Source organism: Haliotis rufescens, unplaced genomic scaffold (genome assembly GCF_023055435.1).
Source record: "Haliotis rufescens isolate VD_foot unplaced genomic scaffold, xgHalRufe1.0.p SCAF_7, whole genome shotgun sequence".
NCBI classification, from domain to species: Eukaryota; Metazoa; Mollusca; class Gastropoda; order Lepetellida; family Haliotidae; genus Haliotis; species Haliotis rufescens.
The window spans coordinates 49,680,120-49,699,073 of NW_025964361.1; the positions used below are offsets into that span (position 1 = coordinate 49,680,120).

At 38.5% G+C, this 18,954-nt stretch overlaps 1 protein-coding gene across 1 annotated transcript in view; it reads left to right on the top strand.

Annotated features, from left to right (window-relative positions):
• Positions 1-10,572, top strand: part of LOC124110480 (putative polypeptide N-acetylgalactosaminyltransferase 10) — a 35,972-nt gene extending 25,400 nt beyond the window's left edge. The window contains exons 7-12 of the mRNA XM_046469866.2: positions 419-536; positions 1,312-1,422; positions 2,187-2,408; positions 4,665-4,775; positions 5,378-5,521; positions 7,134-10,572. Coding sequence (XP_046325822.1) covers positions 419-536; positions 1,312-1,422; positions 2,187-2,408; positions 4,665-4,775; positions 5,378-5,521; positions 7,134-7,304 — 877 coding nt within the window. The 3' untranslated portion in view covers positions 7,305-10,572. The remainder of the gene's footprint in view (positions 1-418; positions 537-1,311; positions 1,423-2,186; positions 2,409-4,664; positions 4,776-5,377; positions 5,522-7,133) is intronic.
• Positions 10,573-18,954: the final 8,382 nt, after the last annotated feature.

Here is an 18,954-nt window from a genome sequence, read left to right on the forward strand (position 1 = left end):
TCTGGAGAGCGGAAGGTCCGGGGTTAGATCCTCGGCCGCGTCATACCAAAAGACGTTAAAAGATGGTACTTGTTGTTGCCCTGTTGGGCACTCGGCATTAAGGGGCTAAAACATTGACTGGTCGGCTTGGTGTCAGTATACTGTGTCTGAGTGGGGTATTCAAGTTAAACTGTGGCATGGTATCTCAGTGGGCTAGCACTATAACATCGGCTTTAGTCTGGACGAGTACAGGCAGCCACACACGTGCATGCACGTTGCTATATAAGTGCAATAATCTTGGACGCTACGTTAAACACCATTCCACTTCACCACTATATGGTTATTGTCCACACTTGCTTATTTAGAGGTCACTTATAATGTTGCTTTCTTTTACATAAAACAATGTGCATGATGTCCCTCACTCACTTGTTCTCAACAGGAGTCCGGTGATGGCTGGTGGACTGTTTGCTATCGACCGGGAGTGGTTCTGGATGATGGGGGGTTACGACCCGGGACTCGACATCTGGGGTGGGGAACAGTACGAGCTTTCCTTCAAAGTGAGTGTCTGTCCTTGATTCACTTTGAACAGGGTGGTTTGTCAGCACCATTCTTGATGGCCTCTCTTGTGTCACTTTGGGCGTTTCTCCACATCAACCAGACACTCTGTGTTATAACTGATATAATGTTCAAATCATTGCTAAGCTGACAGTGATATGGACAGGGAGAAGAACATCTTTAGATGTTCTCTCTGTTCACTGTGGCTAGATATAGAACATTTTGTGCTCTTTAAGAGATGTCTTTTCAACTAACGAATCGCAGTGTGTTGCTGTTCTTGCTGTGGTGTATGCAAATGAGCTTATCCGATATTTGTCAACAAAGGGATTGCAATTTGCTGTGCAGAGTTGTGTCCCTTAGGCATGCCAAAGAGGAACATTACCTGAAGCTTTTTTAACTAAAAATCCTTCAAAAGTTCCTAGTTAGTGCAGTTGTTGTTAGTTATCAACATAGGTCTTCAGCAACCCATGCCTGCCGTAAGAGGCGACCATGCGTGTCATAAGAGGCGACTAACGGGTTCGGGTGGTCAGGCTCATTGACTGGGTTGATGCTTGTCATCGTATCCCTAGTGCGTAGATCGATGCTCATGATGTAAATCACTGGATTGTCTGGCCCAGACTTGAATATTTACAGATCGTCATATTTGCAAGCAACCAAACAAACAAAAGTTATCAACAGATTTTGACCTGACTTATGATTGGAGTTGCATCACACAATGTGACCATACTTGTAGCTGCTTTTACGAACTGTGTGAACTGACCACTATATTTGTTACAGATCTGGCAGTGTGGAGGTGAAATGGTGGATGCCCCCTGTTCCAGGATTGGACATATCTACCGCAAGTTTGCTCCATTCCCTAATCCTGGAGTGGGTGACTTCATAGGCAGAGTAAGTAGACAAAGCTCTCAAACACATTCTGTAGGTGATGCACATTCTGCAGGTGATGCACATTCTGTAGGTAATGCACATTCTGTAGGTTATGCACATTCTGTAGGTGATGCACATTCTGTAGGTAATGCACATTCTGTAGGTGATGCACATTCTGTAGGTAATGCACATTCTGTAGGAGATGCACGGTTTTTAAAGACTTGTACACTACACTTTACCTTACTCCAACCAAGATTTGAAACGTACGTCACCTCCCCCTATGAACGGTAATTGTAGTTGATTTTCATCAGGGCTAGTCAACTATCTGACTACCAGCCCTTGTTGCTTGTGAAGCCTTGTGTATCTGTAAGGAGGTGTGGGTATAGTGGGGTAGCCTAGTCAGTGTGTCTTTACGCAAAGACCTGTGTTCTGTCCCCCACATTGGTACAATGTGTGAAGCCAATTTCTACTGTCCCCTGCTGTGATATTGCTGGAATTGTGAAAAGAGCTAAAAATTAGCATAAAATTCTGCTCTTTCACCCACTCTAAGGCTGTATGGATCAAACACTGTTTCAACAGGATAGGCAAATATCTTTCAAGATTTAAGCTTACTTCTTTGAGATCATCGTGTCAAATCCCCGGCAACATATGCTGGTCATTTGAGGCACTTTAATGGATCGGGCACATACTTGTATGTTTACTGGCTGACATCATATGGCAGGAATATTACTAATTGCAGTGTTAAACAACAAGAATAAACTTATATTTGTGCTCTGACAATGTAGAACTACCGCCGTGTTGCCGAGGTGTGGATGGACGAGTATGCAGAGTTCCTGTACAAGCGCCGCCCCCACTACCGCAATGTCGACACCGGGGACATCAGCGAGCAGAAGGCCATCCGCAACAAGCTCAAGTGTAAACCATTCAAGTGGTTCATGGAGGAAGTTGCATTCGACCTGGTCAAAGTGTACCCACCAGTTGAACCAGAGCCAATGGCGGATGGAGAGGTAGGGGGAACTATATTTTGACACAAGTAATACCATTCAGGATAATATATCTACTCAGCGTCATTATTGATGGGTCACCTTGGTATGTAGAGTCTCCAACATGATCATGTGCCAACAAGTGTCAACAGGTCTGAGTCTGTTCACAATGTCACACTGACTGGATGCTTTATGAAACTTGACAAATGGACAATGGCTATAAAAAAACAATGAAAAGTGCTGGATTGAATGTGATGGAAAAAGCTACCCAAAACACACGCCTGAACGCAACCAGTGGTTTAGCCATGTTAGCCCATGCAGTGCAATGCATGACAAGTAACAGTCAATGTGGGTATAAAATGGTTCATTCCAGATGCAACTGAACTGCACTCTCGGAAGTAGAATGAATATTTTTCTTATTATCTGCGTGACTCCTCAATAATGATGTTGAGTAGGTATCGTGTAGATCCTGTAGGCTACCACTTGTGAGGATAAGTCATTTTAGTTCTTTTATTAAAGCTTCATTTAATTCTCTACTTTCTTTGGTTTGTCCTGGTTAATCATCCGGTTTTTAGTCAGTGCATGGACAAGCACGTGGATGTAAGCAGAATATGACATGAACTTGTGTAGGGTGTAAAGGGCCAATAAAATTTTTAAGTATTAACAAAATATATAAGGAACAACATGTAAATCATAACTAACGATGCTATAACAAATGTAAATGGTATAAAAGGGTAAATTGCATGTTGAAAAGGTTGAAGTGTGTATCACAGATGTTTCGTTTAAAATCCGGAAAATAATGTTGGTAATAACATGTACTTACTACCTTAGTTACAAGTTGTAATAATTCCCATTTGTGTTTATTATAGCTTGTACCTGTCAACAATAGGCCTTACAATTAAAGGGCCAGTAAAAGAATTTGAAGGAAAGACATAATACAAAAATATCAGTCAATATTTCAAAACTGAACCAAGAATGTATTTATCAATCTATGCTGAAGTTATAAAATAAACCATTCAAGACAGTGTACTGGATTATGTGTCAATGGCCAAAGCGTATCACCTACAGATCCTCCCCCTTTTTTCTATTGACTTCAATGAAATTATGTTTTAGCACTAAAGGTGAGGAGGCAAAGGAGCCCCAGCTAGTTGTCCTCGTGCAACTTCTTGTGCAGAGTTGCCTCCCTTTGAATTCAAATCCCAGACTGTGATCCATAGTTATCCACTCATTACTTATAACCAATGTCTCTTTGGATGCCTCCAAAATAGCACAGTAAAAGTTGTATAAATGAAATGGTATTCAAAGTAGAGTTACACCCAACCTGAATCTGGTAAAGTTTGATGATCCAGTTTGATTTTTTCTTGCAATCTTCTGTAATCTTCAGTACAATGACACTAAGTCTTGTTATCACAAATCAAGCTACCAAGAGTTATCCCCCTTTCTGTACACAAAACCTGATATGTTTACTTATTTTCTGGATAAGGTTTCATGTAACTAATGTGTGTATTTTCACCTTGGAATTACAAGAGTCAAAATTACTGAAGTAGACATGAACAGTGTGTATAATGTGAATATATGTTTGAGGTTGTGGGGTGTCACCCGAAATCAAGCTGTAATGTTGTTATGTAAGCTATTTTGAAAGCAGCATTAATTGAATCTAGTCACGTTTGATTTCATCTCAGTGCTTTCAATCTTCCTTCTACAACAACGTCGTTATATAAGTGCAATAATCTTTGACGCGACGTTAAACCCCATTTCACCTCACGCCTCCTTCTACAACAGTACAAAGACACAATTCCTGTAGTTTTGAATCAAACCACCAAGAGTTATCCCCCTTTCTTTGCCCTGAACATTTACTGTCCAATTACTAATGATATAGATGAAAAGGCCTTAACAGGAATATAATATGAATATAAATTTGACATTGTGGTTTGGTCAATATGGATCTGATAGTTATCGGTGTCAGCAATATTGTTGGTAATATGGTATTTAGTATACTGAACAAGGAAAGTTCGGGATCATGATTTTTTAAATCTTTCTTTGCAAATGTGTGCTCAATATTCCTGATCCCCTTTTTTGTTGAGTATATATTTTAGCTTGATAACATTTTTATCCTATTACCCTCAATTTCATTTACAAAATTATCCAAGTATTGTGTTCTGAGAATAATGAATTTTCATCTGATAAACATTTGTTGCATTTAAGTTAAGGAATAAAGTTTGTACTTCGTTTTTTAAAAGTAATATTGTTTTTATCTGATATTCAACTGCTGTGTTTCAGTTGAGGAACAAGGCCAGTAACTTGTGTGTGGACACTCGCTTCAAGGGAGCCAATGAGAGGTTTAACCTGGAGCCGTGTATCAAGGATGGAGGCGGGGCTAATGGAGAGCAGGTAGTTTGTGTTTCGCATGTTGGTCCGTCACCTGTACAAGCGGTCAGTGTCCTCCGTTTCCTCTTTGTCGATGACCGCCTCCTTTGTCTAGTGGAAGAGCGTCTGGCTGGAGAGCAGAAGGTTTGGGGTTTGATCCCCAGCCGCGCCATACCAAAACACGTTTAAAGATGGTACTTGTTGATACCCTGACTGGCGCTTGGCATCAGGGGGTTGAAACAAGGACTGGTCGGCTTGGAGTCTGTATAGTGTGACCTCTGACTCTGGGATATATAAATAATACCACATTATCAGAATGGAATGTCCACAGTGGAAGTCCAGTGTTAAAGGGAAGTAGGATGACCCAAGGGCTGTCACATGGCTGACCTGACATCGCATCCTACTCCTGACTTCCTGGATTGATGCTGTCATGATTTGCCGATGGTTTGCCTGGTCCAGACTTGATCTGGCATATCCTTGTACTCCTGACATTCCTGGATTGATGACCAAATTAATTGTTCTTATTTTCATATGTCAACGATTTGACATTATGTGTGTTTAATGTGTTTATACTTTCAAGTACTTTCCTTTACAATTTTGGGATGTAATGAACTGTTTGTTTTCAGACGTTTGAGTTCTCTTGGCATAAAGACATCCGTCCAAAGAAGAGAACAGTCTGCTTTGATGTGTCGCAGTCTATGAAGAAAGCTCCTATAATCCTTTTTAACTGTCACAACATGTTAGGCAACCAGCGCTTCAAATACAAAGTAGTAAGTTGTCTTACTATCCCTGGAGCCTTGTCAATGTTTATATTGGTCAAGTATTCTGAGTATGTGCTTGCTGTGTCAGCAATTCTTTTGCAGTCTTCAGTGATCCATGCTTGCCGCAAAAGTTGACTATGTTCGTCGTAAGAGGCGGCTAACGGGATCATGTGGTCAGGTTAGCTGTCTTGGTTGATGCATGTTATCGTATCCCAATTGTATGGATCTATGCTCATGATGTCAATCACTGGATTGACTGGTCCAGACTCAATTATTTACAGACCGCCGTCATATAGCTTGAATATTGCTGAGTGTGGCGTTAAACAACAAACAAACAGACAAACAGACAAACAGACAAACTTTAACAATAATGAATGATCTGTTTGTATAGTATTTATTGTGTCCACAATTGTGTTATGAATTTAATACTTAATTTAATACATCTCCCCACGTTGAGTTATGTCAAGTTATCGTGAATACATCACCCCACGTTGAGTTATGTCAAGTTATCATGAATACATCACCCCATGTAGAGTTATGTCAAGTTATCATGAATACATTGGTCCATGTAGAGTTATGTCAAGTTATCATGAATACATCACCCCATGTAGAGTTATGTCAAGTTATCATGAATACATCACCCCATGTAGAGTTATGTCAAGTTATCATGAATACATCACCCCACGTTGAGTTATGTCAAGTTATCATGAATACATCACCCGAAGTTGAGTTATGTCAAGTTATCATGAATACATCACCCCATGTAGAGTTATGTCAAGTTATCATGAATACATTGGCCCATGTAGAGTTATGTCAAGTTATCATGAATACATCACCCCACATTGAGTTATGTCAAGTTATCATGAATACATTGGTCCATGTAGAGTTATGACAAGTTATCATGAATACATCACCCCACGTTGAGTTATGTCAAGTTATCATGAATACATCACCCCATGTAGAGTTATGTCAAGTTATCATGAATACATTGGCCCATGTAGAGTTATGTCAAGTTATCATGAATACATCACCCCACGTTGAGTTATGTCAAGTTATCATGAATACATCACCCCATGTAGAGTTATGTCAAGTTATCATGAATACATCACCCCATGTAGAGTTATGTCAAGTTATCATGAATACATTGGTCCATGTAGAGTTATGACAAGTTATCATGAATACATCGCCCCATGTTGAGTTATGTCAAGTTATCATGAATACATCACCCCACGTTGAGTTATGGCAAGTTATCATGAATACATTGGTCCATGTAGAGTTATGACAAGTTATCATGAATACATCACCCCATGTTGAGTTATGTCAAGTTATCATGAATACATCACCCCACGTTGAGTTATGTCAAGTTATCATGAATACATCACCCCATGTAGAGTTATGTCAAGTTATCATGAATACATTGGCCCATGTAGAGTTATGTCAAGTTATCATGAATACATCGCCCCATGTAGAGTTATGTCAAGTTATCGTGAATACATCGCCCCATGTAGAGTTATGTCAAGTTATCATGAATACATCACCCCATGTTGAGTTATGTCAAGTTATCATGAATACATTGGCCCATGTAGAGCTCTCAATGAGTCTATACAATGCTATGTTTCAGGGCACGTCTCAGATCTACCATCCTGTGAGCGGACAGTGTCTGGACGGCGACCCTGCCAGCCACGAGATGTTTATGAACCCGTGTGACGAGTCAAGCGATACACAAAAATGGCAATGGGAAAAAATGAATACAACAATAGTTTTAAAAGATTGGGATATTCCTTTAGATTAATGAAATTATAAACTTATTAAGTTTAAGAAATGAATTAATTCGCTCAAGCAATATGTTTTGTTTGTTGATTATATTATGGTAGGCTGACTGTGGTGTTTGGATGAAGGCAGTGTGTGGGGTGTGAGGTCACATGTTTACTCTCACAATTTCAAGGTTGCTATTATGTTGATCAGGTACTATTGACGTGAATGTACAGCTCTCAAATGTTGTTGTAGTGCAAATTAAAACCACCCCCCATTTAAGTGTTCATCAGTTCAGTGTTTACATAGCTGTCATCAAACAGTGGCTATAATTTCACAGATATTTTACGTGGGATCAACTTTAACGTTTTGGGTGTATGACATGTGAAATAGCATGTCACGTATGTATAAGTATTGATGAAGCTCATGTAAGGACATGGATGAAGTGCTGTGTCAGACAGTCTCAGTGGACGAAAGTCCCAACAACATAGAAACAACAGCTATAGAGCAAGGTACCGATTTCTTAGGCTAAACTTGGAAAGGTTTCTCGGGCATTGACTTGTCTCTTTAATTACGGCGTGTCGGTCTTTTCTTTTGGCAAAAGAAAGTGTATTTTTCATATTTCAAACTTCTGTTCCTTGGTCTCTTTAAATACTGGAAGTATTGGCAATATATATGATTTACAAATTTGCTGCGTCAAATGAAGCAAACAGTCTCATATATACTTGACGTTTGCAACTGACCTGGTATTAAAGAGGTCAGTGTGTGCCCAATTTTTTTTGTATTTGTTAGTATTCCTTGTGGGGAAAGAAAAAATGTTCTTCAACAATAAATAATAAACTGAAGTCCTACCTTCCCCTCACCTAGGAGAAAAATGTGCTGGAGAAATGTTTGTATTTTCTTATGCAGGCTTACCACAGGGCTATAAACATATCTCATTACACTGGGAGTTCGTTGGGAAGCGGATTAATCCATTTCAAGAAATATTTTGCCATTCCTCCTTGATGGGAGCAATCTCATTAAAATCAGATCATACTTCTTGCTACCGCTAAACAAAGATCTGAGGACATCCCATTACAGGTCACGTCAGACCGACCTTTCGCGAACTTTGACCAGCCAATGGAATGACTGATAAGAAGTCAAAATTAGCCAATCAGAAGGCAGCTTTCACACTAGTTTCAAACAGGAGACTACGCTTCGAAACATATTTTACCATCTTCTCGGTTAAAAAATCTAAAACTGAACAAAAAATCATTCTGGAATAACTAATAGATGGCCCAGATTGTATGGATACAGTCATAAAACCCGTAACTGGCATTTGGAATACCACGTGTTAGATTTTTTGAGGTTGCATGATTAGAAAACACATCCTTACTGTCACTTTCCTGATTTGGTAAGTGACGCTCTGATTGATCGGATGAAAGGTCTTTTGACGTGACCCGCAATGGGATGTCCTCGTATCTTTGTTTCACGGTAGCGGAACTAAGATCTGATGTTAATGAAATTGTCATGGGAGATGTTAGAAAGTTGAATAAATGGAACCACTCAAGATTTATCAGCACGTAATCAGGACGTTTTTTTATGTTTTGTAGACCCTGATGCTTTGTTGACTGTTTTGTGCTGCATTTGTGTTGGTGACAGTTGATGATGTTTTGTTAGAAGTTACATGTTGTTCCTGAAGTAGAAATGAGTTGGAAATATTTGTTATGGTTTTCCCACAATATTACCCCGATGTATTTTTACACACAATAACATGATCAATGCAAATCCTGTTATGCTGGACAAAGTTTCCGATTGCTGATGATTTGATGAACCTAAAATGATTAGTTCATTGTTGGTTATTTCAAGGATTCCAAGTAATTAGTGTATTATTTCTCTTGACAAGACAGTAGGATAAGAGGCATGACATGATATTGGGCTCAAAGCCGACATTCATCCTGATTATGATCATTGGTTTGTTGGCACCATACCGGTACCGTCTCTTCTGGGTTTCCCCAAAGTGGTAAATGTCCAAAACATGTGTGTCTTTTTCCCCACATGCTGTGATATAACTGAAATACTGTTCACAGTGCCATGAAGCACAACTCACTCACTCACTTGGGCAGGTTCTGTCACCTTCAGCAGCTGTGACATGTACTATGCAAGTTGTAGTCACTGAATGCTTGTGGAATGTAGACAGAATAAGCGGAGCTTGACCAGGGGGATGTTTCCTTGACAGCCAATCGTGAAACCCAGTCATGTGATCAAGTTTATGGAAGCCATGACCTTGACTGCTACATTTCATTTTCAGTCAGGTGATCATAAAATTCTGTCATGTGACCAAGTTTCTGGCAGCCATGACCTTGACTGTAGTGTCAAATCAAAATTGTATTTAAATACAAAAAGCTGTCCAATCTACCTTATTTGAAGCATATACAAATTGTATGTGATAGTGTTAGGTCTTGTTTAGGATTCCGTGCACTGAAGGACATCTGGTCACAAACATTGCACATTTAAGGCTAAAAAAAATAAGAGTCTTGGTTCTCAGGCACCACATGCACCATCAGAAAGTCTGCCGCAACTTTCGCTCTTATTTCCATTTTAAATTTAAATATAACTTTTGGACTTGGAATATTTAAGGATTTTTTTATTTTAAAAAAAAAATGGAAAAAACCCGAAACATGCAGTGAACTTTATGATGATGCCGGTGGTGCCTGAGAACCAAGACTATTATATTTTTTTTAGCCTTAAAAACAATGCGATTAAATATAGAACACAGTTACTTCCCTTTCCATGCGCACAGCTTTACTGCTCATCTTGTGTTATGGTCAAGGCGGAAATGCCCTGTGAACTGCTAGTAGTCAGTTATGGGGGGTCTGGAAATGCTCTGTTCTCATGGATGTGTGAAACCCTGTAGGAAGCAGGATGTCCTTGTACATGTATAAGGAAGGTGTATGTGATGTACAAATGTCAAAATGTCCCTTGTTTAAATTATGATAATTTTACAACTGTGATGTTGAAGTAACCATGACAACATTCTTTGTATAATTCTGCATTTACCATATGTGATATATTATATTTGTGCATCATGTCAATTTACAAAATATCTTGCAACCACATCTGGCATAAAACATTGCCCCATTGTTCAAATATGCATGTTTAAGCTAAAATAAATAATAGTCATGGTTCTGAGGCACCGCCCGCATCATCATAACGTTTGCCGCACGTTTTGTTTTCATATCCATTTTCAAGAAAAAAAAAAAAAAATCCTAATGCATGAAAACTTCCCTCAGATGTGCACTGCTTTACTGCGCAATGGGAGTTTGTATGCTGTTTTTTTTAAGGGAGGCCCTTTTCATGGTTGATTGTACACAACTGTTTTTTTGGTTACGTACTAGTTTGAACAAGCCAAAAAAAAGAAAGTAAAACACCATCTACTGGCACTATATTTTCAAAAGTCATTGCCTGAGAACCAATTCTTTTATGTTTTTAAGCCTACGGTAGAATTCATCACATTTATGTTAGAAGATTTATCAAGATAAATGTGGTGTATCTACAAAAATGCTGATGCGGCACAGGTATCTTCTGCTCAATCATTCAAATAAAAACGTCCAAGCCATTTCCATAATTTGAAGAAATCTTTGCTAAAAGCAACACCAGCTTGGTACCGACAAACTCGGATGGGAATGAACCAATCAGATAATCTAAGGACACTTCCTGACTATCTCATTGGACAGCTGCAGGTTAACATTTGCATATCAAATAGCCAAGTGTTTGTTTCTATTAGCTATTTATGTAAATTATGTAGTTTTGATAACAGCTTACATTATTAGGAGGGGTATAGCAGGTTTCATCATTGAAGTTTTTGTCATGACAGGCACAGATGAAATATTTATAAAAGTGAAGTATATTAGTGAATATGATGTTAAGGACTATTGTTGAAACATGACCGTGGTTTTGGTAATTGATGTAATTTTATGAAGTGCATTAACCTTTACCAGGTGTTCTTGTTGTAACTGTAATGTTAAAATGTTAAGATTTAGGGGTCCCTAGATTCAGGTACCATTGGAGAAGACCCCGAGGACCCCAGCACCCCTCCCCCCCCACCCCCCCCCCCCAAAAAAAAATCCAAAACAAAACAAAATAAAAACCAACCCCAAATTGAATTGGACCAGAGCACCTTTTCTTGTTGTACGAGGTGACTTAATCGATCCAACTAGGCGGATTGTATGTCATCCTGTTTTTAATGTATTATTGTAAACAATATCAGTCACTGGATTGTCTGGCCCAGATTTGATTATTTACAGGTTGCTATCATATGGCTGGAATATTGCTGAGTGCTCCATTCAACAACAAACAAATGTTATAGGGATACAATTGAACTTGAACTGTTGTATATGATTCATGAAGTTTCATGCGACATTGTTGTAGCAGCTTAAAACATTGGCATACACTTGAACTGTGTGTGTAGCGGGGGACAGTGGCATACAGTCTAGATGTTGTAGGGGTAGCTGCATGCTTACTGTTGTCTTTGGGGCCAACGTTGAGTTGCTGATTCTCTACCTGTGTTGATGTAGATAAAATGTTACGATATTTTTGTACAATGTCTCAATGTGTTTGTGGGCTGTATATATTTATTGTTTCAATGGTTGACATGTATCTCATTAACGCATCAACCCAGTACAACCCACGAACAAATACTGCTGGTAAAATCTTTCTGGGATTTGATTTAATTACCGGGTATACAAAACATTCAAAGATATTGTGTGTGGTTGTTACAGAAGATATGAAATGCTGAATGTGTACTTTATGTTTAGGAATTTATAATTGAGAGAGGTACCGTATTCGATGTAATGAGCACCCCGCTCTAATAAGTACCCCGCTCTAATAAGCGCCCACGGGGATATTTGCTAATATATTGGCCTGGGAACAATCCCATTTAGCACCCTTTCCGATTGATCAATGTACACAAGACTTATTTATTCGCACTCATGTGTTATATGCATTCTTAATTATGGGCAATTAAATTCTGGAAAAATATATCTGTCGCATATAATCATTTCAGTCTGTCAGCATAAGCCACGAAATTTATCTTTCAACTCTGTTTTTTCACCAAAATAATATTCTAATAAGAGCCCCATATTTCTAATTTTGATAGCACCCCGGGCGCTTATTACGTTGAATACGGTATATATTTGCTGAATACAGCAACAAGTATACAGGGTGAACTACATGGTTGTTTATGCTACTCTACTTTGGTAAGGATGCTGAGATATTTACAGACAGGAGCAATCAGTTGACTGTGTCATTGGGTTACAAGATCCCTATGAGAAATTGAGTAGTATTGAATGGAATAAGTCTGGTAGTCTAAGATGTGTGGCACACTTTTGCGCTACCTGTTTGTACCACTTGATGTGTGATTGCATGTATACAGGTATGGACGGGAACTGGCGTTACTGGGACGTTATATACAGGTATGGATGGGAACAGGCGTTACTGGGACGTTATATACAGGTATGGACGGGAACAGGCGTTACTGGGATGTTATATACAGGTATGGACGGGAACAGGCGTTACTGGGATGTATCTGTATTTGTGGCTTCAATACATGATTTGTTTATCTCCGATACAAGCAAAATGAAATGATATGTTGATTTTGTACAACGGGACACATCAAGGCTGCTATTATGAGAGATGTTCTGACAATGCTCTATTGACTAGACCACAGAGGCGTCAGGTTCTGTAGGATAACAAGATGTTGTTACCAGTGGGGCACATTTCCGTGGCAAGTTGCTTTTTATGGTTGCATCTTTTGGTTGTGGCAGAATCCAATGGTGGGTCGAGTCCCAGATTGGCTGTGGTCATGGTGCTAGGCTTGTCAGCACCATCCTTGTGGGTTTCACCTCTGTGGCATCGCATCAATCAGCTTCACTTCACATTTACCTCCCACATTAAACTGACATAACTGAGGTACTGTTCAAAGGGCAATAATCCCATCTCAAGATCTCACTTTGTTGCAGTCATACTTCAGTCTTGTTCCTTATGGAAAGAAGTCACATCCAAACATTGTAGCAGTTTTATTTAGGTTTGAAATAAATTAATTTCAGTGCCATGATATAAGTAGTGCTGTAATGGCCTGTCTTGAGCTTATATTTGCATTTTGTCCTTCAGCAACACTCAGAAGCACTCCTGACACAAATTGTTATTACCAATTGCTGTAACAATCATTCTGGACCAACAGAGATTGACAAATTGGCAACTTTTTGCTATGTAATTACTCCTCTCTTTGACAAAAACCTACAAGCATGGTAGCAGCCACAAATCTCAAAACTGCTGCTCTTTGAAAAGCCTTCCTTTTCATGTGACAACCACAATTACCGTATTCGACGTAATAAGCACCTAGGGCGCTCCCAAAATTAGGAATAGGGGGCTCTTATTAGTAAATAAAAATAAAAACAGAGTTGAAGGATCGTAAATTTCGTGGTTTATGCTGACAGCCTAAAATGTGACAAAAGAAAAGACTGAGCGTATTATACACGACAGATATATTTTCCAGAAGTTAATTGCCCATAATTAAGGGTGCATATAACACATGAGTGCATATTATACACAAATAAATAAGTGTACTTTGATCAATCGAAAGGGGTGCTAGTTGGAATTGTTCACTAGCCAATATATCAGCAAATATTGCCACAGGCACTTCTTAGAGCGGGGCGCTTATTACATCGAATACGGTTTAAGTTAAGTTTAAAGTTTAATGTAGGGCAACAAAGGTTGATAATCCCACACTCATGGACAGAGACTTAGGATTTGGTAACTACAAAGACCAACCATTCTTGTCACAAAGCAGGGGAGGTCTGGTAGCCTAGAGGTTAAAGCTGAAGACCCGGGTTTGAATCCCGACATGGGTACAATGTGTAAAGCCCATTTCTGGTGTCCTCCGCCGTTATATGTCTGGAATATTGCTAAAAGCGGCATAAAACCGTACTCTCTCACTCACTCTCTCACTTTAACAAAGCCTTACGATTGTCAGAACTATCACTCTTTGAGCTGTTTGGTACAGAACTGTGGTGGGGCAAGACAGTGTATAATAACTTCACTCTCCGACAGAGATTTGATATTGTCATATTTCTATGATTATTGTGTGGAATTGGGCCTGGCTAATTTACGGAGGACATTGACCTGATTGTTGCAGACAGGCACCGAGCAGTACCTGTTTATTAAATACCGATTCCAGATTTGCACACAGATGAGTTTCGATGCACCCTCTTCATGGTTTACCATTGTATAAAGGACATGTACAAGTTGATGAATACAACCTCAGAACGAAGACCAGACCACTGAGCAAGATGTGTTGTGTAACAGTCCATTTGTTGATGAGAATTACTGTCAATCTTGAAATTAATTTCCATTTTACAGTATTTATAACATTTTCATGAAAAGCTGAAATATTAGATGTGACATTAGACAGTGTGGACTCCACTTAAGGCAAACATACTATTTGTTTGTGGTTCACAAGGTGCTGTGTTATGTACATGCAGCATGCTGGGTGCTGTGAGTGTCTTGCTATATGACATGCTGAGGTAGTATCTTTACGGTGGCTGTCACTGGTTGTTTGAAGATATGTACAACTTGATTGATAGTCGTCTAAGGTTGAGAATGTTATTTTGATTCAATGTATCGATATTAGATGTTGACTACTAGATGTTGTTGTTTAACGTTTATATTCTGTTATTGGTCCAAGCTTAAATGCACCTATATATCATTACTTCAGTGTACGGTTGTCGCAGTCAGCATTCATCAAATTGAATTATTTGTAATTAAGTTGTACATCTGAAGGGCTATTTTCTTTAGAATTTTGTCACAAGCAAAATTGATATCTTTCCTGCAAAGTCAAAACTGAATATATTTGTTAATCATATTGAAAAAAATAATCATTATTATTCCTTCATAGTATTTGGTAACAATCAGTGACAGATTTAATGGAAGGCATGGGCACTGGTTGCCTACTCTGTGAAGGTACTGTAATTTGTTGTGCTGAGTTGCTTCCCTTCTCTTAGCCAGGATTTACCGATGATTGCAGATTCACCATGATTATTATTATTGTTTTGTTTCCATCCTATCCTTGCCTGTGGCTTTCCCGAAAGTGGCAAACACCAAGATCTGCATCACTTTGGGGCTTTCGTCCCACATTTGGTTGACACATAGTGATATAACTGAAATATTGTTCAAAGCGACGTTATGCCAAACCTGCTTGCAAAGAGAAGGTAAAGTCGTATTGTGATTACAATTGTGCAGCTGTTTTCCAACGCCTCACAGGTTGATGTATATTTATGAAGTCTGGATGACCTGGTTCCTCAGTTAAACCCTTGTTGTGAATGTAATCCAGTCTTAAAGTGCCTTTATATATGATCTGCAAAGTTTAGATATAGTGATGCATGAAAAATCAATTACATGTATTGGTAGAATAATGATGTTTGCTGTGAATAGCCTGAACTGTAGCAACAAGCATTGCATGGGCCGATACAGAGGGGGGTGGGGGGGTGCGCACTCCCCCTTTTTATTTCGAAATAAATCTTTATTTCTGTATAAATTACCACCAAAGACAATAAATAGATCTTAATTGTGCACCCCCCCTTTTAAAAAAAGCTGTATCCGCCCATGCATTGTATAACTGTGTTACATACTGACTAGCATATGTCCAAAGAGATTTGGTGACAGACAAAGCATTAATGCAAGAAAGGTTTCTAAGATGTTTTGACAAAGCCCAACTCCAAGAATAGTGGGCGTATAGCAGTAATGACAGGCATGCGTTTTTATCACTTTGTAGGACAGAGTACATGACACATTTTAACACACTAATGTAGAACCCCCATGGGTATGAAACACACTGGTTTATTGTATAGCCTAAGTTCACAGAGACAATGTGTTGGTTTCACACATGGCTTTAGTTAGCAGTCTGCACTGAGATTGGTGAAAGGCACTTCGTAGCTGGCCATAGCCTTGCTATATCATTTACAGTCACGACTTGAATTTTATTAAATCAGCATTTTGCTCAAAATATCCCTTCAACAAGGCATGTTAACTAACATTCCACAGTATACTAACCTGAGTATGTGAATGGGTAGTCAATGCTGTTAACTTGTTAGCCACAATATTATGCTCAGTTACAAATACACATGAGTAACCTGAAGTTTTTGTTAAGGTGATGTATGCATGTGAAACGCCAAATCAATTGATCAATTTCCACAAATATACATTGATTCAAATATTTTGATATGTTTTTATGCCTTGAAGTGAATTGTTATTTATTTCTGACATTATTTGAAGTTATGACTTATTACTTGTAATATCTATTATAATATTACATTATTGAAGGAACTGATTTCCTTGTCACATGATGCTACTGATCCCAAGACAGTACAGAGACCTGTCTGATGCTAGTATTGTTCAATTTGTTTGTGGGGATCATCTCTAATCAGGAAACTATGAGGTCATTTAAGTTTAGGAGAGATACACATATATTATCTAACACATGGAAACCATACAGACATCAGCTGAATGGATTTAAACAAAATTGTCCTTTGCAGTCAAATCAAATTTTAGAGAGGTGTTTATATAGTAATAATGGATATTTACAAAGACTTTGTATGGTATACTTAATTTATACACTATCAATTGACAGCATATAATGCAGGGTATTGGTGACGACAATGTACTGTCAACACTACTTGCTGATTACATGGTAAGGTATACCCCTAGCTGATTATAAGGTATACCTTGCAGATGAATATAAGGTATACCTCCCAGATGAATATGCAAGGTATTGGTGACTACAAGGTTCTGTGAACATTGTGTACTTCCCATTTACATGGTAAGGTATACATGATTTCCACAGTGTCTTCTCCCAGCTAAATATACAGGGGATTGACAGATAAACAGAGAAGAAAATGTCTGCATTGTGTTCTTCTCCCACCACAAGGTGTACACAGCTTTGTTCCTTGGTAGTCCATTACAGTGATGGCAACATAGTTATACCTGACAATGGCTGTTCCGGTCCATGTGTTGCCTGTTCATGGACGTCTACATTACATTGTCACTCACTTCAGTGTTGGTAAGAATACATGTAATATTTTATGAGAGAGAGTCCGACAATATCCTGATTCTTTACAAAGAGCATGCACTGTATGATGTACAGTTTTGCAGAATTTTGAATAAAATATGAAAACAATAACATATATTCTCGTCTTTCTCAAGGTCTATGGAATAAAGATCACTACATATAGCCTCTGAAAGGCATTTAGAATTGATACACATAAGGAAGAGAATTTATGGATGTCAACTTCTTTATTATGAGGAACACAACGTTTCGGAGTATATGCTTACTCCTTCACCTGATAAAGGAGTAAGTATATACTCCGAAACATTGTTTGTTCCTCATAATAAAGATGACATCCATAAATTCTTTTCCTTACTACATATAGCTTCAGAAATCCAGGGACACATGAACAAAGCTGCAGATAATAATGGTTAAATTGAAAATGAGTGATGTAGAGGCAGTATGGTATGGTAAGATTTCTGTGGCAACATAAATCTGTCATTATTGAGGGATCAGACAATAAGGGTTAAAACGTAGCATTTTCAACTATAGAGTGCAGTTCAGTTGCATCTGGAATGAAACATTTTATACCAACATTGACTTTTATTTCTCATGTATTATACGTACACGTGACGTGACCCGTAATGGGATATCCTCAGATCTTTGCTTAGCGGCAGCAAAGAACTTAGATCTGATTTTAATGAGATTGTGTTTTTAACGGTTGTCTTTTTTTTCGGTTTCATTAAAGCATCCAATCAGTGTGACATTGGCAAAAGCAACAGGACGCTTGTTGTCATATGTTCAAATTTGACACCCTACATACGTATTTCAAGATGACCCTTCAATATTGACGTTGAATATAATTAGATTTTCTTGTTTTGTTGAAGTAACATTTTGTGTCAATATTTGTTTTCCATGTGTTTTGTTTAGCATAAGATGTTTAAGGATAATGGATCCACAATAGTTATAGGCAAGGCCACATGAAGTGAGCTCACATTGATGACGCCCATGAGCAGCCAAGAGGTGTGATTTCTGTAGAAAGAATTGAAACCACTTTGGTGGGGTCATTTCAAAACTAATCTCAGACTGAAAACCTAAACCAAGGATGAAATGTATTTCTGGAATACTTCTCAAAAGTCTCACCATATTAATTATCAAAGCCACGAGCAAGAAACAGAAACCAGCCTCCTCTAGGACAACTCATGCACATAACACTCTGAAGTAGTATAGGTAATGGGGGTTCTGGCTCACTTCCACTGGAGCCGGATTTATATACCTATACTGCTACTACAGATGGAATTTTTTATGCCAAAATGACTATGCGATTCAACGATAGTCATGAGTTGTATTAAACGAAACATCAATATTAATTAATAATGGATAAAATTTACTATAGCCCATGAGGATATTGGAAAGGTGTAGGTGTAGAGCCAATTTAACTTAATCTCATGACTATCGAAAAGATGTACATATGGTTTAAGGAAAAACTGTACATATGGTTTAAGGAAAAACTACATATGTGGTATAAGGAAAAAACTGTACATTTGGTGTAAGGAAAGACTGCACATATGGTGTAATATAGAGTAACTGTTACATAATCTCATTTATCACG